The sequence below is a fragment of the Osmia bicornis genome, chromosome 1, assembly GCF_907164935.1.
Source record: "Osmia bicornis bicornis chromosome 1, iOsmBic2.1, whole genome shotgun sequence".
In the NCBI taxonomy this organism is placed as follows: domain Eukaryota; kingdom Metazoa; phylum Arthropoda; class Insecta; order Hymenoptera; family Megachilidae; genus Osmia; species Osmia bicornis.
In genome coordinates, this window is record NC_060216.1 from 11,614,460 (window position 1) to 11,640,575 (window position 26,116).

Genomic DNA, 26,116 nt, shown 5'->3' on the forward strand with positions numbered 1-26,116 from the left:
TAGTTAAAAAGAAGCTGCCTTATCGATGAGTGTAATGATACGTTGCATTCTTCGTTGAATTAGTGTGTTCGGTTGATTATGGAGCTCAAGAGGAGTTACATGTTTCTGACATTACAATATCATCGAGGCCGATAGTATCGCTTGTTGGAAGATTGGTTCATATCGTAACTCGAATTGAAAATCAACAAAAAATCGTACAACTGCCCTCCGCGAAACATTACCACATTTATCTCGTGAACCAGGAAACGAATCGGTTGAATTTCCGTTATCAAGAACATGATTACAGAAAATCATCAAAATCGTTCGACAAAACTTTCAATCCTGTTTTAGTTATGCAAAATCATTCGTGGTAGGACTTGAAAAGAGATACTGCACATTGCTACGTGTAATTTACTTTCTATCGATAACTACTCGGTCTATTCTGTCACATATTAACTTAAATCCTCTCTGCAATGTTAAGATTGCGGAAAATTGCTTACGGGAAATTGGTTTGCCAAAGTTTCCACGCAGGCGCCAAGGGATACCGTGCCATCCACTATGGTTCACGATCATCTTTAGTTGTTTGAAGAATCTTCTACGGTTCAGAAGCACATTATGACAGTGAAAATTAAAAATTACCAAAATGTTAATTATAAATCAGATACCGAATACACCATACGTTTTCCTAAAATTCTACTAACACCGATTGGAATTTGGCCATTGCGAAGAGACGACACCGTTTCGCGTAAAATTAGGAAATACATTCAAATTGGAATCATTTTTTGTTCCATATGTTTCTTACTGATACCTCATGTCATTTATACTTACCGTGACTGCGAGGATCTGCAAAGATACATGAAGGTGATCGCTGCACAGGTGTTCAGTCTTTTGGGGATCATCAAATTCTGGACCGTAATTTTCAATAAAAAGGAGATCAGTTTCTTTCTGACAGAATTGGAGCTACAGTACAGAGATGTGGAATGCGAAGAAGATCGATTATTGATTAAAAAAAACGCGAAAATCGGCCAGTTCTTCGCGGTGATGTATCTGTGTTTCACCTACTGTGGTGCATTGCCTTATCACATCATTCTGCCTCTGTTATCGGAGAAAGTTGTCAAATCTGACAATACCACTCAAATTCCTCTGCCTTATTTAAGCGATTATGTGTTCTTCGTGATCGAAGATTCGCCGATCTACGAAATCACATTTGTTTCCCAAATAACGATCAGCCTTATCGTTTTATCCACCAATTGTGGTATCTACATTTTAATCGCTGGAATTACTATGCATTGTTCCGGTTTGTTTGAGGTGATCGACAGAAAAATTCATTTACTTGTGGAACAGAGTGATGGAAACTTGCATAATCGCCTCCGATTCATCGTTCAACGTCACGCACAAGCAACCGAGTAAGATAATCTAATAAAAAGTAGAAGTACTTTAACAAATGATTTTTGTATTTTTTATACCGTTTTATATGTACTTACATCGGTGGTACTTAATTGTAGATACGCTGCGATGATTGACAAAACTTTTAACGTCGTATTTTTATCAGAGATAATTGGAAATACCGTGATCATATGTTTCCTGGAATATGGCGTGCTCGTGGTACAATATCAAGGAATGTTCAACGATGTAATAACAAATATAATGACAAATTGAATGTTTTTAGGAATGGGAAGATCACAAGACCCTCAGCATGATGACATATTTTATATTGATGATATCGATGCTTCTGAACGTCTTTATAATGTCCATCATCGGTGAACGTCTGAAACAAGTGGTATTTTTTTTTAGTAAATTAACGCGAAAAGGAAAATTGAATGTCTTTTTTTTTTTAAATAACTTTTTGATTTTTGTGAAGAGTGAGAAAATAGGAGAAACGTCGTATTTTTTACCCTGGTTTGAATTTCCGGTGGATGTAGCCAAACATATAAGAATGATTATGCTTCGAACCAGCCATCCATCGACTTTATCTGTAGGAAAACTGTTTAATATTTCACTCCGTGGATTTACTGATGTAAGTTTTTTTGAACTTCTTGTAACAAAACTTTCATTTTATCGAACAAAACGTCGTAGGTTTCCAAAACTTCAGCAGCGTATCTGAACTTTTTGCGAACGATGACAGCGTGAAGAACCACAAACGAAGATGACTGTGTACGTTATTTTAGTTTTTATAAATATTCGAACATACCATTTAAATTGTTCGTACTTTTATAAATGTAAACCTATTTTAAGAAAAGAATAAACAGATTTGTCGTACAGATGAAAAATCGAATCGAGAGGCAACTATCCCGCAGAAAATTACCCGTGGCAAACTGCACATTGCAGGGAACAAATTGTCGTAATGGGTTATACAGAACGTTTATTTCTCCCATAAAACTTACCGTATTCAAATTACTATAATGTCTGATATTCGATACCGAACGATCATCGCTTACCATTTTATGAACGCAAGCGCAGTGCTGTCCATCAAACTAATCCAGATTCAACCCGTGAGCATTGTCAGTTGCACTCGAGCCCTCAAATCATCCATTTTCCCTTATTCCTCGAATTCCATGCAGAATCCCATAAACATGACTCAAACAAAAAGCGTGGAAGAAGATTTGAAATACGCGATGAAATTTGTTCGGCTGAATTTGACACTAGTCGGTGCCTGGCCCACTTCAATCACCTCATCTCCTTATACAAAGATTCTGAAGACGATTCAAATCATCGTCGTCTACTTTCTATACTTCTTGGTAATAGTTCCAGGCTTTCTGTACATGTTTCTGAGAACGAATAGTGGTATAGTTAGATTGAAGGTGTTTGGACCAATTTTGAACTGCGGCATGCAATTTGTCAAATACACCATTCTGTTGTTCCGAGCGAAAGAAATTAGGAAATGTTTGGACGTGATCAGAGAAGACTGGATGAATTCAAGGGAAGACGACAGACTGATTTTGCATTCGAGAGCGAAACTTGGACGAAAATTAATATTGACAGTGATGATTACGTTGTACGGTGGTGGTTTATGTTACCGCACGATCATACCCCTTATGAGAGGACCCATTGTCACTCCCAATAACGTCACCATAAGACCAGTGGCCTGTGCAGGATACTTCATCTTCATTAATGAACAGCAAACTCCAAATTACGAGATAATCTTCACACTGCAATTCTTCAGCGGAATAGTGACTTATGCTACGACAAGTGGTTCCTACGGTATTTTTACCTTACTCGTTCTGCATATGTGCAGTTTATTGAGGATGTTGACGAAAAAATTGAAGGAGCTTGATGCAAGGTCCGATTTAAGCGAGCAAACAGTGCAAAAGAGGATCGTGGATATCGTGGAACACGAGAGAAAAATAAAGGAGTGAGTATAAAACTTTGATGCATTGAAAAATAGTAAATTTGGAAAATAAAAATGGGAGTAAGTTTAAAATTTTTATTTGTAATTTCATTGTAGACTTTTAAGGAATGTTGAAGCCATCATAGAATACGTCTGTTTCGTGGACATCGCTGGCAATACGTGTCTCATATGCCTAATGGGATATCGTATCATCACGGTAGGAATAACATCGGTAGAGGATGTTTGAAGTTGTTTCAACATAGAAACGATCATATTTTAGGAATCAGAGAAGAACGACGCAACATTTATAATAATTTGTATCACCTTGCAAATATCTTTTATCTTATGTTCGTTCATATTGTGTTACATTGGTCAACTTCTTGTTAATGAAGTACGTGATCCATCATTATATTGCTCTATTTATTTAATTTTTACTTATGAATATTCTTATTGACAGAACGACGTTGTTGGCATCACATCTACTACGATAGATTGGTATCGTCTTCCAATAAAGAAAGCTCGTTGCTTAATACTGATCATCGCCATGTCAAATTATCCGATGCAACTCACAGCTGGCAAAGTTGTTGCAATATCTTTAGTCACTTTTACCGACGTAAGTTTTAAGAAACAGAATCATCGTTCAAAGATTCTTGATTTAATATTTTCTGCAAATTACAATTTCCAGATCATGAAGATGTCAATGGCATATTTGAACATTCTGCGAGAAGTTGTTTAAGATAATGCATTTTATATGTATTATCATTTAGTAGAAGAGAATATAATTTAATAGAAAAGTTTAGAAACATCACGGCACACTTATTTCTTAATAAAAAGGAAATCATGGATACTGTAACATACATTTTGTTGCACTTTCATTTTTTTAGCAAACATATGAATTTTAATTATAGACTGAAAATTCAATTATAGATACATAAATCCATTACTTCTTTATCTTCGTTTTCATCGCAAAATTTATATTTATCTCACCTACAACTTTTAGGTAATAATGCACCACTATTCCAAAAGAACTAACATAGCAAATCCTGAACATCGATTATTATAAATTGCTGTCAGAAGCACAACTTCAGTATCTTCTTCGCTCTTCTTCTTCTACACCCCTGCAAACATTTCAAAAATCAATTTATCGATACCACTATCATTATCCTGTGTACCACTAATAATACATAAAGCAAATAGACCATAATCGTAGAAAGGTTGAAAACTTTGGAAAATGTCACGATTCTCTTCCCAGAATAATCAGAAAAGAAGCGCAGGCGCTGTGAAGAATCGTAATCGGATCACTCTCACTTGCCATCAGTATCAAGGCAGTTTTCAAACATCAAGGATGCAAAAATCAAAGTCGAACGATAATAATCTATCTTCGATTGACTTCGAATACGAAAGAAACGTGAACCTGAGTATCCAGTGGAATCGTTGGATCCTAAAACCGATGGGTCTTTGGCCAAATTCATCGAACGTTTCACGTTTCGATAAATGTCTTTATTGGTTGATTAACGCTGTTTGTTACTTCTTGATCTTCTACCTTATAATACCCTGCGGTCTGTACATGGTATTCGACATGGAGAATTTGTACAAAGAGATCACGTTATTTGGTCCATTGATCTTCTGCGTGGCTGCATTCGTGAAGTATCATTGGTTGATCATTCGCAGCGATAACATTCGTGAATGCATGGAACATATCAAATGGGATTGGAAGAACGTCGAATATATCAAGGATAAAGACATCATGGCGATGAATGCAAATTTTGCGAAAAGAATAGTGACTATCTGCGCTATTTTCATGTTCACCGCCTGTACCTTTTACTTCTTAATCATACCGCTTGCTTTAAGGAGAATCTTCATCCAGACTGATAACGTTACCTTCATCCCTGTGATGTACCCCTTCTCGAGCTACATAGTGGACGTTCGTTATTCTCCAATCAACGAGATCATCTTTTCGATTCAGTTTTTAGCTGGTGTACTGATCAATGCTATCACAGTAGGTGCTTGCAGTTTGGCTGCGGTATTAGCGGTCCACGCTTGCGGACAGATGGAGGTTTTGATATGCTGGCTGAAACATTTGGTAGATGGGAGGCCAGACATAGGCAACACGGTGGATGAAAGAATTGGGAAGATCGTGAGTCAACACGTAAGGATACTAAAGTGTGTATAATGTGCATTTTAACACGTTTGCTACCATTTTGGTTCATCAGTGATCCAAATGTGATCCATACATTAAAGTAACTACAAAATGTTCATATGTTCATTTTGCAGATTTTTAACGTTAATGGAAAGAACCCTTCGACCGATCTCTTTTGCCGAATTTTTAGCGTGTACTTTAAATCTTTGCCTTGTTGGCTATTATATTATAACGGTACGATAAAATAAAGCACGAAGGGTAATGAGAAGGTAAAAATTATATACTTTTAATCTTGATATTACAGGAATGGAATTCGAGAAATATAACAATTACTGTAGGTTACGTGATACTGTACACATCTCTCGCATTCAATATTTTTATATTTTGTTATATAGGCGAACTCGTGGCTGAGCAGGTATGATTTTTTATTTCAGATTTAAAAATTATTAAAAATTATTACAAATTACTATTTGACGATTATCTTGTAACAGTGCAAAAAAGTTGGCGAAACGTCATACATGATCGAATGGTACCGATTAGCAGGGAAAAGGAAGCTCTTTTGCATTTTAGTCATGGCAATGTCTAATTCGTCGATTAAACTCACAGCTGGAAGCATGATCGAGTTATCCATTAGCACTTTCACCGACGTGAGTATTAAACTATTTAAATTTATTTTTACCTGGAAATCGAAATCGACGATTGCCTCAAATATGAACAGGTTGTCAAGACATCGGTCGCATTTCTCAACGTGTTACGAAAACTGACATGAATGCTTCTTAAGACACAACAAAACGCAAACTTTTTACAATCATACCGACTGAAAATGCGACCAATTTACTCTACGATCTAAGGATTTAAACGGTTTTCTTTCATAGAACTGCACTTTTTCATGAAGGTTTCATATATTTTAATAATTTTCAATAAATAAAATATAAATGTTAAAATAATGTCGTGTTTAACAGCATCCTTACCGATTTTACGTTTTAAGTTTGGTTCAACTCCACGAACGACGAAGAGTGCAAAAATTGATTATCGATTAATTTATTCCTGCTGATATGTGCGGGAGTATCAACAATATTCAGAGAAGAAATCAATTTATCGTTGTCCATCTGTTATTTTTCTCATTCAATCTCAACAGTGTAAAGTCTACAACTCATAAATACTGAAAAAGGAAAATAGCTTAATCACAGTAGGGTAGAACCCTTTGGTAGAACCTCTTCCTCTCCCTGAATGATATCAAAAAATCAGCGCATGCGCATGATTTGCCCTTAGAATCGTCATCCGACTCCCAGCTTTTAGTCTGGACGGTGTTTTCGAGCGTGAACCATGCAAAAACCACTAGCAAATAAATACTCCACGAGCATCGACTACGAGTACGAAAAACACTTGAATCTGAGTATCCAATGGAATCGTTGGATGTTGAAACCGATCGGGGTATGGCCTCAGTCTCGTGATATTTCGCGAAGCAAGAAGTGCTGTTACTGGTTGACAAACCTCGTTTGCCATTTATTACTCAGCTTCCTCTTTGTACCATGCAGTATGTACGTTTTTCTCGAAGTAGAAGATCTGTACAACAAGATCAAACTTTTTGGTCCATTGATCTTCTGTCTGATGGCGTTCGCGAAATATTATTCGTTGATCTTTCACGAGGAAGATATCCGTGAGTGCATTGAACGCATCGAATGGGACTGGAAGCATATTAGACACCATGACGACAAGAATATCATGGTGGTGAACGCGAACTTTGGGAGAAGGCTAATAACTATTTGCACCTTCTTCATGTACAGTGGTTTCGCGTTTTATTACATCGCTGTACCGATTAGCGTGGGTAAAATAGAGGCAGAGGATGAAAATCTCACCTTTGTACCATTGGTATTTCCCTTTTCAAGATTGATAGTTGATACTCGCTATAGTCCAACGAACGAGATCATTTTCTCAGTCCAATTGGTAGCTGGTGCCTTGATGCATGGCATCACGTCAGCTGCTTGCGGCTTAGCGGCTATGCTCGCGGTTCACGCTTGCGGACAAATGGAAGTCTTGATGAACTGGCTGAAACATTTGATTGATGGTAGATCAGATATGGGCGAGACCGTGGATGCCAGGATCGCGAGCATCGTGAATCAACATGTTCGAATATTAAAGTGTGTAAAAGATATTTTTTTGTTGCGAATTGCATTGTTAATACTGTAACCCTCCCGTGACGAATAACCACAGTCAATGGCACACATCACGAAAGGGTTATTTCACTCCTTACGTGTTCAATTCGTAACAATCATGAATTTGATTTTGAATGTTTTAGAGAATTGATCGTGTTTCAGGTTTTTAACTCTCACTGAGAAAACACTCCAGCAAATATCCTTTACTGAATTCTTAGGGTGCACCTTAGATATTTGTCTTGTCGGATATTATGTTATAATGGTATGCAAATGACGTACAAAAAGAAACATTGCGTGTAACTGTGTTTTCTAAATATAATATATATGTATACTGTCTTGGTACTGTAGGAATCAAAATCGAATGATATAACAAGTGCAGTAACTTATTTCATTCTACTCACATCTCTTACGTTTAATATCTTTATATTCTGTTACATAGGAGAACTTGTTGCTGACCAGGTACAATTTTCAATACGTTTGTGTAAAAACAATAACTGTTGTTATTGAAATATTAATTTCAATTATATTTTTACAATAGTGCACGAAAATTGGAGAAATCGCATATATGATAGAATGGTACCGATTATCAGGAAACAAAAAACTCTGCTGTGTCCTAATAATTGCAATGTCTAATTCAACAATCAAACTGACAGCAGGAAATATGATCCAATTATCTATCAATACCTTTACCAACGTAAGTATCACATTATCAACATTGTTTAATTTAAATTGAAAATTGACAGAAATTTTCTGAATACATAGGTTGTTAAGACAGCAGTCGCATTTTTAAACGTATTACGTACAATGACGTGAATGTTCCTCAAAATACAATATTATTTATAAAAATTGATGTGTCAATGTTGAAGAAAATGTGTTTGATTGATTTTTACTGGTGTATGTCTTTGCATGTTTCTGTGAAAAGTTTTTGAAATAAATCAAGCATCAATGATGACGGAAATACTGTGTATTTCACTATTGCAATACCATAAAAATATCAGGAAATTATATATACATATAGTAAAAAGTTTTCATTATTCCCAATCCACAAATTGTTCTTCTAAACCTGCTAAACTAACAATGCCATCAATCGCACCCTTTCTACCTCTCTAAAAAAAAGAAAATTGGAAAACAGTCATGGGGACTGTCGACAGAAGTGAAAACTATTTAGATTACGCAGGGTAACTCCGATTTCGATGATTTTTAAATATGTTGCAGAAATCAACATTTTGAACAACTTTTTCCTATACATATAACCGCCGCTCGACCTTAGTTTTTGAGATATTTTCGAAAAACTGTCAAACCTAATGCATTGAATTCTGCCTGTTCGTGTGCGTCCGTGTTATATCTTACATTTTGTATTATCTTGCTATGATACGTTGAAGTGCAGAAGTACACAAGGTATATGTTGATCATCAGTCGTCATGCTATTGCCTGCAGATCTTTAATAGTTTAGGAAATATTGGAGTGTTTCCAGTTACGTGGGACATACTGTATATCCCAGCGATATTATCTTGCCCTCTCTGCACTCATAATGCATAAAGCAACAAACGTGAAAACACAGAAGGGTTGAATTAAATCGTAAAGAAGACAGTTTTGTCCCCTCTGTTCTTGCAAGAGAAATCAGCAACAAAGCGCAAGCGCTGGTTGTTTACATCTGAAGCATTATCAAATACGACCCCCCAGTATCAATCGAGCTTTCACCATGAAGAAACCACTCACAAATGGAACGAAACCCCTCGTGATCGACGACTATGAGAAAAACTTGAACCTGAGTATCCAATGGTGTCGTTGGATCTTAAAACCGATGGGTATCTGGCCGAATTCGTGTAACATTCCACGAACGCAAATATACTTCTACCGTCTGATAAACGCAGTGTGTTATAGTTTACTCAACTTTCTGTTACTGCCTTGCAGCTTGTACACGATCCTCGAAGTCGAAGACGTTTACAACAAGATCAAACTATTTGGACCATCAAGTTTCTGTGTGATGGCGTTGTTGAAATATTATTTATTAATTCTTCACGAGAATAGTATTCGTGAGTGTATTAAATGCATCGAACAGGATTGGAAGAACGCCAGATGTCAGGAGGACAAAAAGATCATGGTGGAGAACGCGAATTTTGGAAGGAAACTAATTCTTCTTTGTACTTTCTTTATGTACAGTGGTTTCGCGTTTTATTACATCGCTGTACCGATTAGCGTGGGTAAAATAACGGCAGAGACTGAAAACTTGACCTTCATACCACTGGTGTTTCCCTTTTCAAGGTTGATAGTTGATACTCGCTATAGTCCAACGAACGAGATCATTTTCTCAGTTCAATTGGTAGCTGGTGCCTTGATGCATAGCATCACGTCAGCTGCTTGCGGTTTGGCAGCTATGCTCGCGGTTCACGTTTGCGGACAAATGGAGGTTTTAATGAACTGGCTGAAACATTTAATTGATGGTAGATCGGATATGGGCGAGACCGTGGATGTCAGAATCGCGAACATCGTGAGTCAACACGTTAAGATACTTCGGTATGTTCACTATAATTATTTATGAATTCTTGCACCTCCTGTATCCACGGACTCAGTTCCCCACTGTGTCAGTTATTCACAGTTGAATGTAGAAAAGTAAAAAATTTTAGAAATGTAGTGTAGGTGGCTTGAAAAACGGAAGATCCAACTTTGAATTCGGAAGTAGGAATCCAATCAGCTAAGTATCTTTCCCTCTGCAACAGTAAACATTAATCTGCTAACCATACAATATTTTTATACATTTAAGTCACATGATTTTTACTATTATTCACGATACGGCATGAAACCTACCCCTCGCGGATACAGGGGTGCTTTAATAAATGAACGTGAATGATCTCTATTGTAATTTTGTTAACAGCTCATTTTTTATATTTATATATTTTGCAGATTTTTAACCCTTATAGAGCAAATACTTCGACATATATCTTTGGTGGAGTTTTTAGGATGTACATTGAATTTGTGTCTGCTTAGTTATTATACCATTATGGTACGCACGTGATTCAAAAAGGAATTTAATTGATATTTGATAGATTTGAAAGAGATTTTTTTGTACAAATTCTAGGAATGGACTCGAAATGATATGACAAGTTCCGTGACTTACAGTGTTCTCCTTGTGTCTCTTACTTTCAATATATTCATATTTTGTTACATAGGAGAACTTGTAAGTGAGCAGGTAATATTTTATTTAACACTTATCATACTGTCACTATAGTGATTGTAATAAATAAATTTGTTATAACAGTGCAGAAAAATTGGAGAGATGTCATATATGATCGACTGGTATCGACTGCCAGGAAAAAAAAAACTTTGCATCATCTTGATCATTGAAATGTCCAATTCTTCGATCAAACTAACGGCAGGAAATATCATAGAAATGTGTTTTAGCACGTTCGGCGACGTAAGTATTAATTAAACATCATTAACACTATCAATTTTATCATGAATTGATACATCTTTTACAAGTAGGTTGTTAAAACTGCGGTAGCCTTTTTAAACGTGTTACGGACATTAACTTGAACATTCTTTGAAATACACGAAGAAATTGTTGGTTATAGTAGTGTGTCTATATTTTGTTGAAACTTGTTTGTATCGTTATTTATTCGTACTGTTAGTCTCGTAATAAATATAGTGTTTAAAATACTAAAAATATATATTTAAAATAACAAATATTGTAAAACAAACACTTACATAAAAATAATAATCTATCTCTGATCAATATGAGTCTTGGTGCTTTACTGATGTTTAGAAAATCAATTTACCTTTGCTCATGTCTTATCATTCTACCCCTCGCTTTCATAATGCATAAAGCGATAAAGTTGAAACGCAACAGGGTTGCTCTCTTTGAAAAAAAAAAGTAAAACAGTTATTCAAGTTTCTAACCCTTCTGAGTGATGAGAAAAGTAGCGCAAGCGCAACGTTGTTCCTCTTTGAAACATTAAACCACGATGATTCAGTATCAAATGAACTGTCGAGCGTCAACGATGAAGAAAGTATCAACGCAAAATGCGGATGCCATTAAAATGGAACACGATTACCAGAGAAACGTAAACCTGAGTACCCAGTTGAGTCGTTGGTTACTGAAACCGATAGGTGCATGGCCAAAATCAAGCAATACTTCACTAATTGAAAAATATTTCACCTGGTTTATGTACGCTGTCTGTTACCTTCTGATCACTTACCTGATTGTGCCTTGTTTGACTTTCCTGATCCTCGAAGTAAAAGGCACCTATAACAAGATCAAATTAATCGGTCCTTTAAGCTTTTTCCTAATGTCGTTCATGAAGTATAACTTGATACTGTTTCACAAGAACGACATCCTGAAGTGCGTGGAGAAGATCGAATGGGATTGGAGGAATATGAAACATCTGGAGGAGAGAAACATCATGGTGATGAACATGAATTACGGGCGGAGACTGATAATCGTTTATGCGTTATTCGTGTATGGTTCCTTCGTATTTTACTACATCATCATGCCGCTCAGTGGAGGAAAAATCCCAGCGGGGGATGCAAATTTCACGTTCATACCGTTGCCGTTTCCTTCTTCGTTGCGTATCACCGATTACCGAAAGAGTCCCGTTAACGAAATCTTCTTCGTCGCTCAATGTCTGTCTGGTGTACTGTTGGATGCTGTCACTGTTGGGACTTGCAGTTTGGCTGCAACCTTTGCAACGCACGCTTGTGGACAGATGGAAGTTCTGATGAACTGGTTAGAACATTTGTTAAATGGACGAAGTGGCATGAGTAAATCTGTGGATGGCAGAATTGCAAGTATCGTAGAACAACACGTTCGAGTATTGAAGTACGTAAATTAAGGTCCTTTTTAATCACCTAAGACAATTAATTCTTATTACCTTTTAGTTTCTTGGCGCTGATAGAGAAAATGTTTCAAACAATATCTTGTATAGAATGTTTGGGGTGTATGATGAATCTTTGCTTACTTGGGTATTACCTTATCATGGTATGGTAGTCTAATAAAATATATTGTTACGTATTTTTAATATATTTTTTATTTCATAGGAATGGAATGGACAAAATTTAACTTCTTCTTTCACATACATATCATTGATCGTATACTTCGGCTTAAATATTTTCGTATTTTGTTACACAGGCGAACTTGTGGCTGAGCAGGTATGATTTTTTCACGTTTCATTTTCTAGTCACTGTGGCACTGTCTTTTACTAGTTCAGTTAAGAATAAAATGTTGTATAATAGTGTAGAAGAGTTGGCGAGGTGTCGTACATGATCGATTGGTATCAATTGTCAGGAAATAAAAAGCTTTGCTGCATCCTGTTTATCGCAATGTCCAATTCGTCCATGAAGCTTACAGCTGGAAATATGGTTGAATTGTCTATTAGCACCTTCAGTGATGTGAGTAGAAAAATATTAAATATCATTTCATCGTATCTTAGAAAATATCAGTAATGCGTTGAATGTATAGGTTGTCAGAACAGCAGCAGGATTTTTCAACATGTTGAGAGCATTGACATGAATCTTTCATGCAGTACAATGTAGTTTAAGCATTATTTTGTAGAATATAATATTGTTGTATTTGAAATTGAATGAAATCGATCATGTTTAACAAAACGGTGTTTTAAGTGTAAAATGCGACAATTACAATCACGCAATTAACATATTGCCACTTATTTTCAAACAATTTCTTCTATTCATTACTCTTCTTCACTTAAAAAAATGTCCAACGAAGTTGCTTAAAAGTGTAGCTATCAATTTCGTACTCCGAGACAATCCCCCTTTACCTATCTCTAGAGCAACACTGATCGATTCGAATGCAATCGCAACCTAAACAACAATATCACGACCCACGAAAGAAAAAAATTCGCGCGTGCGCCAATATTTACTCAACCCTTTTCATCGTCGAGAATCGACTCACTCGAAGATCACCCTTCGCGCAGCAATAATGGCAATCTCGTCTAACGATCAACCGGTACAAGATACTTCTTACCTTCAAGATTACGAATACAGTATCCAACTGAATCGCTGGCTCCTAAAACCAATCGGAGTTTGGCCGAAATTAACAGACTCCACGAGGACCGAGAAAGTGTTGTTAAAAGTGTTAAACATCGTCTGTCACTCGTTGATCATCTTCACCTTCGCACCCTGTTTGCTGTTCATCCTGTTCGAAGAGACGAGCATGCAGACGAGGATAAAAGCAATCGGACCCATGAGCCATTGGTTAATGGGTGAATTAAATTATTGTTTCCTGAGCATGAGGACCAAGGATATTCTTCACTGTATACAACACATAGAGAACGACTGGCGAATGGTCAAACGAGCCAGCGATCGTGAGTTGATGCTGAAGAACGTCAAAGTTGGACGTCTAATCGCTTGTGTCGCAGCGATCTGCATGAATCTCGGTACCTGTTCTTACAACGTAATCACAGGATTTCAAAAGATAGTGTTTCATGTGGGAAACGAGAGTTTCTCCATGTATCGGTTACCTTGTCCGTTCTATACAAAGCTGATGAACGTCAGATTTAGTCCGGTTAACGAACTCGTTTTCGCTCTCCAACTATTATCTGGATTCATCGTGAATTCTGTAACCGTTGGGGCTTGCGGTTTGGGTGCAGCTTTAGCAATGCACGCTTGTGGTCAGCTGAACGTGATGATGTCCTGGCTGAACGATCTGGTTGGTACTAAAGGAGAAGAACAAAAGATTGTTAAAAAAAAGTTGGCGAATATCGTGCAACTTCATCTACGTACGTTGAGGTATGTCGTTAATGTGTAATTGTGAGTAAAACAGGAAAATGATTAATGTGAATTTGTATATGAAAATATTAATTTCAGTTTTGTATGGAATATAGAGAAAATAATGAATCTAATATGTATGGTTGAATTAGTTGGATGTACATTAAATATATGCATGCTGGAATATTATCTTGTCACGGTATGTTTAAATAGATGTATTATCAGTTTTTAATAATTTTATAATTCCAATCTTCCTTGTTGAGTCTTTATGAAATTTTTGAGTGTGTTTTATGACATTTAAGCATCCAAATTGAAGGCTCATTTACTACGAATTAGACCCGGTGATTAATTAAAAGAATTTATTACGATTTCTTAGGAAAAATCGAAGGAAACCTTAATAATATATGCAATTATATACGCGTCCATGATTTTCAATATATTTATATTTTGTTATATCGGTGAGAAGCTTACGGAACAGGTAAAGTAACGACAGTTAAAAACGGTAGTAAATAAATCTTTGGTAAAATGCAAGTATCTATGTGATAGTGCAAACAAATTGGAGAAAGAGCATACATGACGGAATGGTATCGTTTACCTCACAAAACTGCTCTAGGCTTAGTTATGATAATCTCGAGATCGAGCGTGGTGATCAAAATCACTGCTGGAAAATTCATACGGATCTCCCTTGCAACCTTTGGCGACGTGAGTATTAAAAACACTCTTATCTAAATACTAAACATATTTGGCACATCATGTTTCAGGTGTTGAAGACGTCTTTCACTTATTTCAATATGCTTCGAACAGTCGCGACTTAAACATCTTTGAATTACGATTCTGTACCAACTCTTGTAAACTAAACGCAATAAAAAATGAATTAATGATCCCTGTCCACAATATGCACGAAACCTGAGCACGAGACAAGTTGCATTCACCATTGCAACAAGTTGCACTGCACAAACGAATCGATCTACCTTCGCTCAAGAGAAATGTGCGCAAGCGTTGAGTAACTCAGTGCCCTTACCTTTGCCAATGTAAAATCCTTGATTCAGTAAGTTCTGCGACTTCGAATAATGACCATAACCACCGCTAAGCTCAGTATGAAACAGACAGAAGTTGATCTTCTGAGCGATTACAGTATCCAACTGAATCGATGGTTCTTGAAACCGATAGGTGCCTGGCCCGAGTCATCCTCTACGTCAAGAATCGAGAAAATTATTTCAATAATTTTGATTATCATTTGTTACTGCTTTATATTGATTACAGTAGTCCCGTGTATACTGTACGTAATTTACGAGTGCGATGATGCTGAGATGAGAGTCATGATGATGGGTCCTCTGAACCACTGGTTCGTAGGAGGCATCAATTACACAACACTGCTGTTCCGTGGGAAAGACATACAGCACTGTGTGAAAATCATACAAACCGATTGGCGAGCTGCGAAGAGATTAGAGGATCAAAGGATTATGTTGACAGACGCGAAATTCGGACGTTATGTGGCTGTAGTTTGCGCGGTCTTCATGCAGGGTGGCGTTATGTACTATTGTGTGACAACAGGATTAACTACGGAGATCGTTCAGGTTGGAAATGAGACCAGAATTATTCGTCTGCTACCATGTGCGGCTTATACCAAGCTGCTACCAGTAAACACCAGTCCCACAAACGAGATCATTTTCGTCATACAATTATTTTCTGGTTTCATTGTAAACTCCACTGCTGTTGGAGCTTTCAGTTTAGCTGTAGTGTTTGCCGCTCACGCTTACGGTCAATTAAATGTGTTAATGATGTGGATCACGGAGCTTGTGAATCAATCGAGAGGACATAAAAAGGACATCTATTTCAATTACATAGCTGTTGTCGTAGAGAAACATCTGCGCATCTTAAGGTAAGTTTAAAATTTTATTGTGACGAAATGTTATTAATGCAGGGTTTCTTAATTGCAGCTTTATATCGCGAATCGAAGATATAATGAGTAAGATATGCTTCATGGAATTGTTCAAGTGTACATTTTGTATATGCATGCTTGGATATTACGTGCTCATGGTACGTTAAGTTGTTCACTAAGTTCTTTGCACAATTACGGTAGATGAGTATTTTGAACACTGAAGCTAAAGAATTTTACTTTCCCAGCATGCGGCTAATCATGATTATCAAGAAATGATTACTTGTATCGTTATACTTATTTCCATGGCGTTCAACGTTTTTATAGTGTGCTATATCGGTGAGCAGCTATCAGAACAGTGCAAAAAAGTTGGCGAGGCAGTGTATATGACAGAGTGGTATTACTTACCCGAAAGAGAAATCCTTGATTTAATACTGATCATTTCACGATCTAATGTGGCGATCAAAATGACTGCTGGAAAATTTTTCGAAATGTCGCTTGTTACATTTACTACTGTACGTTTTTATAATTTTTACAATCACACGAAACCAATCAACAGTATTAAATTTACGGTGTTCTTTACCATTCTAGGTGATGAAAACCGCCTTTGCATACCTCAATGTACTACGACAAATGGTATGAACGAAACGCTGATGCAATGAATCTGTGCTTCAACAATAAATCTGTAAATAAATTGATGAGATTCGGAGTATGAGTATAAAAATACAAACAAGTTTTAGATTAAAAATGAAATAGATATATATTGCATCTAATGATAAATTAAACTCCCTTATATTTCAAGTTATAATCAACATCCCCTGAAGAGACAGTGGGTACCTATTAAACATGGTCGCGTTCGCTACTGCAACAAGTTGCACAGTCTAGACAAATCGATCGATGTACGTTCTTGTAAGAGAAATCTGCGCAAGCGTTAAACAACTTCATACACCCACTTTGTCGAATGTAAAATCCTTGATTCAGTAGTTTCTGCGACTTCGATGAGTAGTCATGATGATCAGTGAACCCACTATCATACAAACGGATCTTGATAATCTGTTCGATTACAGTCTCCAATTGAACCGATGGTTCTTGAAACCAATAGGTGCTTGGCCTGCATCCCTCTCCACCTCCAAAATCGAAAGAATCGTTTCATTAATTTTGATTGTCATTTGTTATTGTTCCATACTCACCACCGTAATTCCTTGCATACTGTACGTAATTCTCGATGACGATACCATTCAGACAAAAGTGATGGCAATAGGTCCTCTGAGCCACTGGTTCGTAGGGGGCATTAATTATACAACACTGTTGTTGCGTAGCAAAGAGATACAATGCTGTGTGGAAGACATGCAACACGATTGGCGCGCAGTGAAAAGATTGAAGGATCTACAAATTATGGTAAAGGATGCGAAATTCGGTCGTTACGTCATGATCTTTTGTGCAGCTTTTATGCAAGGTGGGGTCTTATGCTATTGTGTAATAACTGGTATTACGACGGAAATCGTTGAAGTTGGAAACGAGACCAGAACTATTCATCTGCTACCATGTGCGGCTTATACCAAGCTATTCCCAGTAGACACCAGTCCCACAAACGAGATCATTCTTATCGTGCAATGCATTTCTGGTTTCATCGTAAACTCTAGTGCTGTTGGAGCTTTTAGTTTAGCTATAGTGTTTGCGACTCACGCTTACGGTCAGTTGAATGTGCTAATGATGTGGATCACGGAGCTCGTAAAATCGTCCAGGAAGCAACACCAGAGCGCACATTTAAATGAAATTGGTGTTATCGTGGAGAATCATCTGAGAGCATTAAGGTAAATGTTAAGTTGTTTTGTAATTTTGTGTTTCGTTGCAACTAAATGCATCAATTGCAGTTTCGTATCACATATCGAAGATATGATGACTGAAATATGTTTTTGGGAATTATTCAAGTGTACTTTCGACATATGCCTGCTTGGATACTACGTCCTCGTGGTATGTTGAAAATTATGAAATGCGTAAGATTTAATTAACTTTTTTTCAAAATTACAATAGATGAATATTATTAACGACTAAAATTACCAGAATTTCATTTTTCCAGCATTGGGACAATCGTGATTTTCAAAATCTGACTACCTGTATCGTTATACTTTGCTCCATGGCTTTTAACATTTTTATTGTGTGCTATATCGGTGAGATACTAACAGAACAGGTAAGTAAACTATAATTGTGACATAAGCCAAAACAGCATATATTTAATTAATCAGATTGCAGTACAAGAGAGTTGGTGAAACAGTGTATATGACAGAGTGGTATTACTTACCCAATAGAAATATCCTCGATTTAATACTGATCATTTCACGATCCAGCGTGGCGATCAAAATGACTGCTGGAAAATTTGTTGATATGTCACTTATTACATTTTCTAGTGTATGTTTACGTAATTTTTACGATCACATCAAACCAATCAGCGGCATTAACTTTACGATGTTCTTTACAATTCTAGGTGATAAAATCTGCTTTTGCATACCTCAATGTACTGCGACAAATGGTATAAACGAAGCGCTGATGAAATGAATCTGTACTTCAACAATAAATCTGTAAATAAATTGATGAGATTCAGAGTATGTGTATAAAAGTACAAACAATTTTAAAATTAAAAATAAAATAGACATATATTGCGTCTAATGATAAATTAAACTCCCTTATATTTCAAGTTATAATCAACATCCCCTGAAGAGACAATGGGTACCTATTAAACATGGTCGCGTTCACCACTGCAACAAGTTGCACAGTCTAGACAAATCGATCGATGTACGTTCTTGTAAGAGAAATCTGCGCAAGCGTTAAACAACTTCATACACCCACATTGTCGAATGTAAAATCCTCGATTCAGTAGTTTCTGCGACTTCGATGAGTAGTCATGATGATCAGTGAACCCACTATCATACAAACGGATCTTGATAATCTGTTCGATTACAGTCTCCAATTGAACCGATGGTTCTTGAAACCAATAGGTGCTTGGCCTGCATCCCTCTCCACCTCCAAAATCGAAAGAATCGTTTCATTAATTTTGATCGTCATTTGTTATTGTTCCATACTCGCCACCGTAATTCCTTGCATACTATACGTAATCCTCGATGACGATGCCATTCAGACAAAACTGATGGTAATAGGTCCTTTGAGTCATTGGTTCGTAGGGGGAATTAATTACACAACATTGTTGTTGCGTAGCAAAGAGATACAATGCTGTGTGAAAGACATGCAAAATGATTGGCGCACTGTAAGAAGATTGAAGGATCTACAAGTTATGATAAAGAATGCGAAATTCGGTCGTTACGTGGTGATCTGTTGCGCGGCCTTCATGCAGGGTGGCGTCTTATGCTATTGTGTGATAACTGGTATCACTACGGAGATTATTGAAGTTGGAAACGAGACCAGAACTATTCATTTGCTACCCTGTGCGGCTTATACGAAATTGCTACCAGTAGACACTAGTCCCACTAACGAAATCATGCTTATCGTGCAATGCATTTCTGGTTTCATCGTAAACTCTAGTGCTGTTGGAGCGTTTAGTTTAGCTATAGTGTTTGCGACTCATGCTTACGGACAGTTGAATGTGCTAATGATGTGGATCACGGAGCTCGTGAAGCCGTCCAGGAAGCATCCCCAGAATGCCTACTTGAATGAAATTGGTGTTATCGTGGAAAATCATCTGAAAGCTTTGAGGTAAATATTAAATTATTTTGTAATTTTGTGTTTTGTTATAAATAAGGGCATTAATTGTAGTTTCGTATCGCATATCGAGGATATGATGAATGAAATATGTTTTTGGGAATTATTCAAGTGTACGTTCAACATCTGTATGCTTGGATACTACGTCCTCATGGTATGTACTTATTTCAATATTACAGTAGATAAGTATGTTTAACACTAACATTACACGAATTTTTTCAGCATTGGGCCAATCGTGATTTTCAAAATATGACTACTTGCGTCATTATACTTTGTTCTATGGCTTTTAACATTTTTTTAGTATGCTATATCGGTGAGAAACTATCAGAACAGTGCAAGAAAGTTGGTGAAGCAGTGTATATGACAGAATGGTATTATTTACCCGATAAATATATCTTGGATTTATTACTGATCATTTCACGATCCAGTGTGGCCATCAAAATGACTGCTGGAAAATTTGTTCAAATGTCACTTATTACATTTTCTAGTGTACGTTTGTATAATTTTGTCAATCACCCAAAACCTATGAACAATGTTAAATTCACGACATTCTTTACCATTCTAGGTGATAAAAACCGCCTTTGCCTACCTCAATGTATTGCGTCAAACAACATGACAGGAACGATATTACGATGAATTTATACTTTAATAATGAATCTGTAAACAATCTTATAAGATTTAAAGTATAAGCATTAAATTACAAGTAATCTGAGTACTGGTTACCGTGTTCCTCATCTCAACGTCTGATTGCAATGCACAAATACTACTTGATGGAGTCAGACTTGCGAAGAGGCGTCTGACCATAAACGCACTATACTACTTGGCGGAGTTAGACTAGTTCCGCCAGGCTACGTTCCGAAATGGTTAAATATAAATCTTTATTTTGTTGTTTTTATTTTTGTAGATAATGTAACCCGTGCCAAGATTAAATAATGCCTGATTTAAAAACCGGTATCAGAGTTCCATCATTCACCCTTTTTATTTTACAAGAACTCAGCACAAAATAATGACCACTGAAACTAATTGTAAGTTGGCAGTTCACAAACCTCATCTCAAACTTGATATCCCACAATTATGCGAACGGGCAATGAGTAACGAGTAAGCACTATCGCGTTCACCACTGCAACAAATTACACAGTCTAGTCTAGTCGAATCGATCGATGTGTGTTCCTTTGAATGAAATCTGCGCAAGCGTACACCAACTCTCTGCATTTACCTTCACCAACGTAAAATCCTTGATTCAGTAGTTTCTGAGACTTCAATGAGTGGTCATGGTGACCATTGAACCGACTATCGAACAAGCAGACCTCGAGAGTCTGAGCGATCACAGTCTCCAATTGAATAAATGGTTGTTAAAACCAATTGGAGCCTGGCCTAGATCATCCACTTGCACAAAAATGGAAACAATCAGTTCATTAATCATGATCTCAGTTTGTTACTTCTGCATAGTGATCACCGTAGTTCCTAGTATAGTGTACATGATTCTAGATGACGATGTAATTGACAGGAAGCTGAAGGTGGTGGGTCCACTGAGCCACTGGTTTATTGGAGGATTAAATTATACGACGTTATTGATGCGTAGCAAAGAGATACAATTTTGTATGGATCAGATGAAAAAAGACTGGCGAGCAGTGTCGAAATTGAAGGATCTACAAATGATGATAAAGGACGCGCAATTCGGTCGTTACGTGGTCGTCTTTTGCGCAGCCTTCATGCAAGTCGGCGTTTTGTGCTTTTGTGTAGTCAAAGCATTCACCGAGGAGATTATTCATGTTGGAAACGAAACTAGGACTTCGCATATGCTTCCATGTCCGGCTTACAAGAAACTGATACTAGCCTACACCAGTCCCATAAACGAGATATTCTTTGTCGTTCAATTTTTCTCCGGTTTCGTTGCAAATTCAACTGCTGCTGGTGCTTTCAGTTTTGCTGCAGTATTTGCAGTTCACGCATATGGTCAATTGAATTTGCTGATGATGTGGATCCAGGAACTTGTAAATCGATCGGAGAAGTACAATAAGAGAGTCGATTTGAATGAAATTGGTGTTATTGTGGAGAATCATCTGAGAATTTTGAAGTAAGTATTGATGCACTTCTCGGTGTCTCATTTTGATATTACGAAGAGTTCTGTTAACATTAAGTACATTAATTACAGTTTTATATCGCATATTGAAAATGTAATGAATATGATATGTTTCATGGAATTATTCAAATGTACAGTGTGTATATGCATGCTTGAATATCACATCCTCATGGTATGCTAAAAATAGTAAGAATAATGGACCTTTTTAATTTAAACTCTTCTTTAATTCAACATTTCTACAGTTGCAAATATTACTTTTTACTAAAATATTACTATTAAAATTCTTGGTTTTGTAGGATTGGGCTGCTCGTGATTTTCAAGCTGTGATGAGTTATATCGTTATACTTTGTTCCATGTCTTTTAACATCTTTATAATGTGCTATATCGGTGAGAGACTATCGGATCAGGCAAGTGAAAGATAATGTGAAATAATGAAGAATGACTTATATCAAATTATTCCAATTTGTAATAAATCCTTAACAGTGTAACAAAGTTGGTGAAGCAGTCTATATGACAAATTGGTATTATTTACACAATAGAGACATCCTCAACCTAATAATGATCATTTCAAGAGCTAATGTGGTAACCAAAATCACTGCGGGAAAGATACTTCACATGTCATTTAACACGTTCGCTGGTGTACGTTTGCATAATTTTTTCCAATCGCGCAAAATCAATAGTTACATTTATAATATTCTTTATCGTTTTAGATGATGAAAACTGCTTTTGCGTATTTAAATGTATTACGACAAACGTTATAACACAAATGTCATTCCGATGAATTTATAGTAAAAAATGATAATTTTGTAAATCTGAAGATCTGAAATATAGGTGTATAATTATAATCAACCTAAGCCTGATGATGATGTTTACTATCTTATTCATTTATACTTACAAGACCGTAGTGAAATTTACACTTGTAACTTTATGTCAAATTTTATGTGGAAAGTATTCCCTTATATTTAAATACAATCATTATTCGAGTAGCAATTAAATATAACCATAGTAGCGTGCACCACAGCAACAAATTGCAATTGCAAGAGTTGGCGAGATGTCATACATGACCGATTGGTATCGCTTGTCAGACAAGAAGATGCTTTGCTGCATTTTGATCATCGCAATGTCCAATTCGTCGATTAAACTTACAGCTGGGAACATGATTGAATTGTCTATTAGTACCTTCAGTGATGTAAGTATCAAACATTCTTTTCGCATCCTTAAAAGTGACGATAATGTGTTACCTGTATAGGTCGTTAGAACAGCGGTGGCCTTCTTAAACATGTTGAGAGCACTGACATGAACATTCCTAATAGTACATTGTAGCTTAAGGATTATTATGTGACCATTAATACTCTTGTATTTGAAATTTAATGAAATTAATCATGTTTAACGAAATCACGAGATTCTTCCCCTCCTTTCATTATTCCTGGTTACAACGGTGTTTCGATTAAGCACTCCAACCTTTTAACGATGAAATGTAAAGTAATAAACTGACAATGAGGTATAGCAAATGAATTTTTTTATTCATATGTTTTGACAAATTTTAATACTTAAAAAGAAGGCACTTGTCCGTAAAAGAATTTACAATCATAAACAATATCGATAATTGCCTGACACAACATGAGAATCTAGTGCGTAAGATAATCGCTTAGAAAAATTAGTAATCAACCTCCGGACCTGTAGAGCAACGTGGAGGTTACCGCGTTACTGATGTTTTATAATCAATTTATCGATTGTTCTACCGTCATCATTCTACCTCCCACACTTATAATGCATAAAGCAAAAAACGTAAAAACACAGAAGGGTTGAATTAAATTGGAAAAGGACATTTTTGTTCCCCGTGTTCTTGCAAGGAAAATCAGAAACAAAGCGCACGCGCTGGTTGTTTACCTCAGAGACATTATCAAACACGACCCCTCAGTATCAAACGAACTTTCATCATGAGGAAACCACTTACAAATGGAACGAAACCCCTCGTGATCGACGACTATGAAGAAAACTTGAACCTGAGTATCCAATGGTGCCGTTGTATCTTAAAACCGATGGGTATCTGGCCGAATTCGTCCAACGTTCCACGAAGGCAAAGATACTTCTACCGACTGATAAACGCAGTGTGTTATAGTTTAATCAACTTTCTGTTACTGCCTTGCAGTTTGTACACGATTCTCGAAGTCGAAGACGATTACAATAAGATCAAACTATTTGGACCATTAAATTTCTTCGTAATAGCGTTGTTGAAATATTCTTTACTAATTCTTCACGAGAATAGTATCCGTGAATGTATTAAACAAATCGAGCAGGACTGGGAGAATATCAGATGTCAAGAGGACGAAAAGATCATGGTGGAGAACGCGAACTTTGGAAGGAAACTGATTCTTCTTTGCACTGTCTTTTTGTACAGTGGTTTCGCGTTTTATTACATCGCTATACCGATTAGCGTGGGTAAAATAACGGCAGAGAATGAAAACTTTACCTTCGTACCGCTGGTGTTTCCCTTTTCAAGGTTGATAGTTGATACTCGCTATAGTCCAACGAACGAGATCATTTTCTCAGTTCAATTGGTAGCTGGTGCCTTAGTGCATGGCATCACGTCAGCTGCTTGCGGTTTGGCAGCTATGCTCGCGGTTCACGCTTGCGGACAAATGGAGGTTTTGATGAATTGGCTGAAACATTTGATTGATGATGGATCAGATATGGGCGAGACCGTGGATGTCAGAATCGCAAGCATCGTGCGTCAACACGTTAAGATACTGAAGTATGTAGACTATATTTAATTATGAATTTTTGCACTCCTCGTATCCGCGGACTCAGTTCTGCACTGTGTCAGCTGTCCACAGTTGATTGTGGAAAAGTAGAAAATTTCAGAAATATAGTGTAGGTGGCTTGAAAAACGGAAGATCCAACTTTGATTTCGGTAGTAAGAATTCTATTAGCTAAGTATCTTTCTCTTTGCAACAGTAAATATTAATTTTGCTAAGCATGCAATATTTTTACATATTTTTCTTTCACATATGTCATTTGATTCTTGCAGCTATGCATGATAAGGCGTGGAACCTACTCTTCGCGGATACAGTGACCCCACTTTAAATGAGCTTGAAGGTTTTCTATCGTACTTTTGTTAACAGCTAATTTTTTCTATTTACATATCTTGCAGATTTTTAACACTTACAGAGCAAATACTTCGACATATATCTTTGGTGGAATTTTTAGGAAGTACAATGAATTTATGTCTACTTAGTTATTATACGATCAAGGTACGCACGTGATTCGAAACGGAATTCAATTGATATTCGATATAATATTTGAAAGGGATTTTATGTACAAATTTTAGGAATGGAATCGAAATGATATGACAAATTCTGTGACTTACAGTGTTCTCCTTGTGTCTCTTACTTTCAATATATTCATATTTTGTTACATAGGAGAACTTGTAAGTGAGCAGGTAATATTTTATTTACCACTTATCATAGTGTCACTACAGTGATTATAATAAAAAAATTTGTTATTACAGTGCAGAAAAATTGGAGAGATGTCATACATGATCGACTGGTATCGACTGCCAGGAAGAAGAAAACTTTGCATCATCTTGATCATTGAAATGTCTAATTCTTCGATCAAACTCACAGCAGGAAATATCGTAGAAATGTGTTTTAGTACGTTCGGCAATGTAAGTATCAAATAAATTCCATTAACTTTATGAATTTCATCATTAATTGAAACATCTTCAATAAGTAGGTTGTCAAAACTGCGGTAGCCTGTTTAAACATGTTACGAACAGTAACTTGAACATTCTTTGAAGTACATGAAGAAATTGTTAGTGATAGTAATGTGTCTACTAATTTTACTCATTTTACTAAAACTTGTTTGTATCGTTATTTATTCGTACTGTTAAGAGCCTAATAAAAGTTGTGTTTAAAATACTAAAAATATATATTTATAGTAACAAATATTATAAAACAAACACTTACATAAAAATTATCAATCTATCTCTGATCACTGTCAGCCGTGGTGCTTTCTTGACGTTTAGAGAATTAATTTTAGCCCATGAGATATATAAAATGAATTTTTTTATTTATGTGTTTGGTAAAATCACTTTAAAAAAGACCCTTCTCCGGAG

The 26,116-nt window shown here is 36.5% G+C and overlaps 10 protein-coding genes across 10 annotated transcripts; all 10 read left to right on the forward strand.

Moving 5' to 3' along the window:
- Positions 1-23: 23 nt before the first annotated feature.
- Positions 24-4,097, forward strand: LOC114871953. Its single transcript, XM_029178593.2, has 10 exons — positions 24-1,385; positions 1,485-1,584; positions 1,649-1,759; positions 1,841-1,996; positions 2,056-2,105; positions 2,486-3,331; positions 3,425-3,524; positions 3,588-3,698; positions 3,765-3,920; positions 3,993-4,097. Exons 1-10 carry the CDS (start codon positions 595-597, stop codon positions 4,041-4,043), a joined length of 2,472 nt encoding a protein of 823 aa, XP_029034426.2. The 5' UTR covers positions 24-594; the 3' UTR covers positions 4,044-4,097.
- Positions 4,098-4,652: 555 nt separating this feature from the next.
- On the forward strand, positions 4,653-6,216 carry LOC114871941 (odorant receptor 22c-like). Its single transcript, XM_029178556.2, has 5 exons — positions 4,653-5,470; positions 5,582-5,681; positions 5,752-5,862; positions 5,939-6,094; positions 6,166-6,216. The coding sequence occupies exons 1-5, from the start codon at positions 4,653-4,655 to the stop codon at positions 6,214-6,216; spliced, it is 1,236 nt and encodes a 411-aa protein (XP_029034389.2).
- Positions 6,217-6,773: 557 nt separating this feature from the next.
- On the forward strand, positions 6,774-8,416 carry LOC114871954 (odorant receptor 22c-like). The gene is made up of 5 exons (XM_029178595.2): positions 6,774-7,588; positions 7,766-7,865; positions 7,952-8,062; positions 8,142-8,297; positions 8,366-8,416. Exons 1-5 carry the CDS (start codon positions 6,774-6,776, stop codon positions 8,414-8,416), a joined length of 1,233 nt encoding a protein of 410 aa, XP_029034428.2.
- An 889-nt stretch (positions 8,417-9,305) lies between these two features.
- On the forward strand, positions 9,306-13,138 carry LOC114871955. Its single transcript, XM_029178596.2, has 10 exons — positions 9,306-10,120; positions 10,508-10,607; positions 10,683-10,793; positions 10,863-11,018; positions 11,087-11,122; positions 11,575-12,419; positions 12,479-12,578; positions 12,638-12,748; positions 12,833-12,988; positions 13,059-13,138. The coding sequence occupies exons 1-10, from the start codon at positions 9,306-9,308 to the stop codon at positions 13,107-13,109; spliced, it is 2,481 nt and encodes an 826-aa protein (XP_029034429.2). The 3' UTR covers positions 13,110-13,138.
- A 397-nt stretch (positions 13,139-13,535) lies between these two features.
- LOC123988351 (odorant receptor 4-like) lies at positions 13,536-15,163 on the forward strand. The gene is made up of 5 exons (XM_046288115.1): positions 13,536-14,344; positions 14,423-14,522; positions 14,700-14,801; positions 14,870-15,025; positions 15,085-15,163. The coding sequence occupies exons 1-5, from the start codon at positions 13,536-13,538 to the stop codon at positions 15,136-15,138; spliced, it is 1,221 nt and encodes a 406-aa protein (XP_046144071.1). The 3' UTR covers positions 15,139-15,163.
- A 230-nt stretch (positions 15,164-15,393) lies between these two features.
- Positions 15,394-16,844, forward strand: LOC114881677 (odorant receptor 13a-like). The gene is made up of 5 exons (XM_029198520.2): positions 15,394-15,493; positions 15,587-16,205; positions 16,264-16,363; positions 16,451-16,717; positions 16,794-16,844. The coding sequence occupies exons 1-5, from the start codon at positions 15,394-15,396 to the stop codon at positions 16,842-16,844; spliced, it is 1,137 nt and encodes a 378-aa protein (XP_029054353.2).
- Positions 16,845-17,213: 369 nt separating this feature from the next.
- LOC114881676 (odorant receptor 4-like) lies at positions 17,214-18,744 on the forward strand. The gene is made up of 5 exons (XM_029198519.2): positions 17,214-18,016; positions 18,077-18,176; positions 18,283-18,393; positions 18,456-18,611; positions 18,688-18,744. The coding sequence occupies exons 1-5, from the start codon at positions 17,214-17,216 to the stop codon at positions 18,736-18,738; spliced, it is 1,221 nt and encodes a 406-aa protein (XP_029054352.1). The 3' UTR covers positions 18,739-18,744.
- A 360-nt stretch (positions 18,745-19,104) lies between these two features.
- LOC114881680 (odorant receptor 67c-like) lies at positions 19,105-20,532 on the forward strand. The gene is made up of 4 exons (XM_029198522.2): positions 19,105-19,910; positions 19,971-20,070; positions 20,139-20,405; positions 20,482-20,532. The coding sequence occupies exons 1-4, from the start codon at positions 19,105-19,107 to the stop codon at positions 20,530-20,532; spliced, it is 1,224 nt and encodes a 407-aa protein (XP_029054355.1).
- Positions 20,533-21,187: 655 nt separating this feature from the next.
- On the forward strand, positions 21,188-23,358 carry LOC114881682 (odorant receptor 4-like). The gene is made up of 7 exons (XM_029198525.2): positions 21,188-21,993; positions 22,072-22,171; positions 22,296-22,406; positions 22,483-22,638; positions 22,710-22,753; positions 23,041-23,188; positions 23,249-23,358. Exons 1-7 carry the CDS (start codon positions 21,188-21,190, stop codon positions 23,297-23,299), a joined length of 1,416 nt encoding a protein of 471 aa, XP_029054358.1. The 3' UTR covers positions 23,300-23,358.
- Positions 23,359-23,939: 581 nt separating this feature from the next.
- LOC114878547 (odorant receptor 22c-like) lies at positions 23,940-25,797 on the forward strand. Its single transcript, XM_046288189.1, has 5 exons — positions 23,940-24,754; positions 25,154-25,253; positions 25,331-25,441; positions 25,511-25,666; positions 25,735-25,797. The coding sequence occupies exons 1-5, from the start codon at positions 23,940-23,942 to the stop codon at positions 25,783-25,785; spliced, it is 1,233 nt and encodes a 410-aa protein (XP_046144145.1). The 3' UTR covers positions 25,786-25,797.
- The last annotated feature ends 319 nt before the right edge of the window (positions 25,798-26,116 follow it).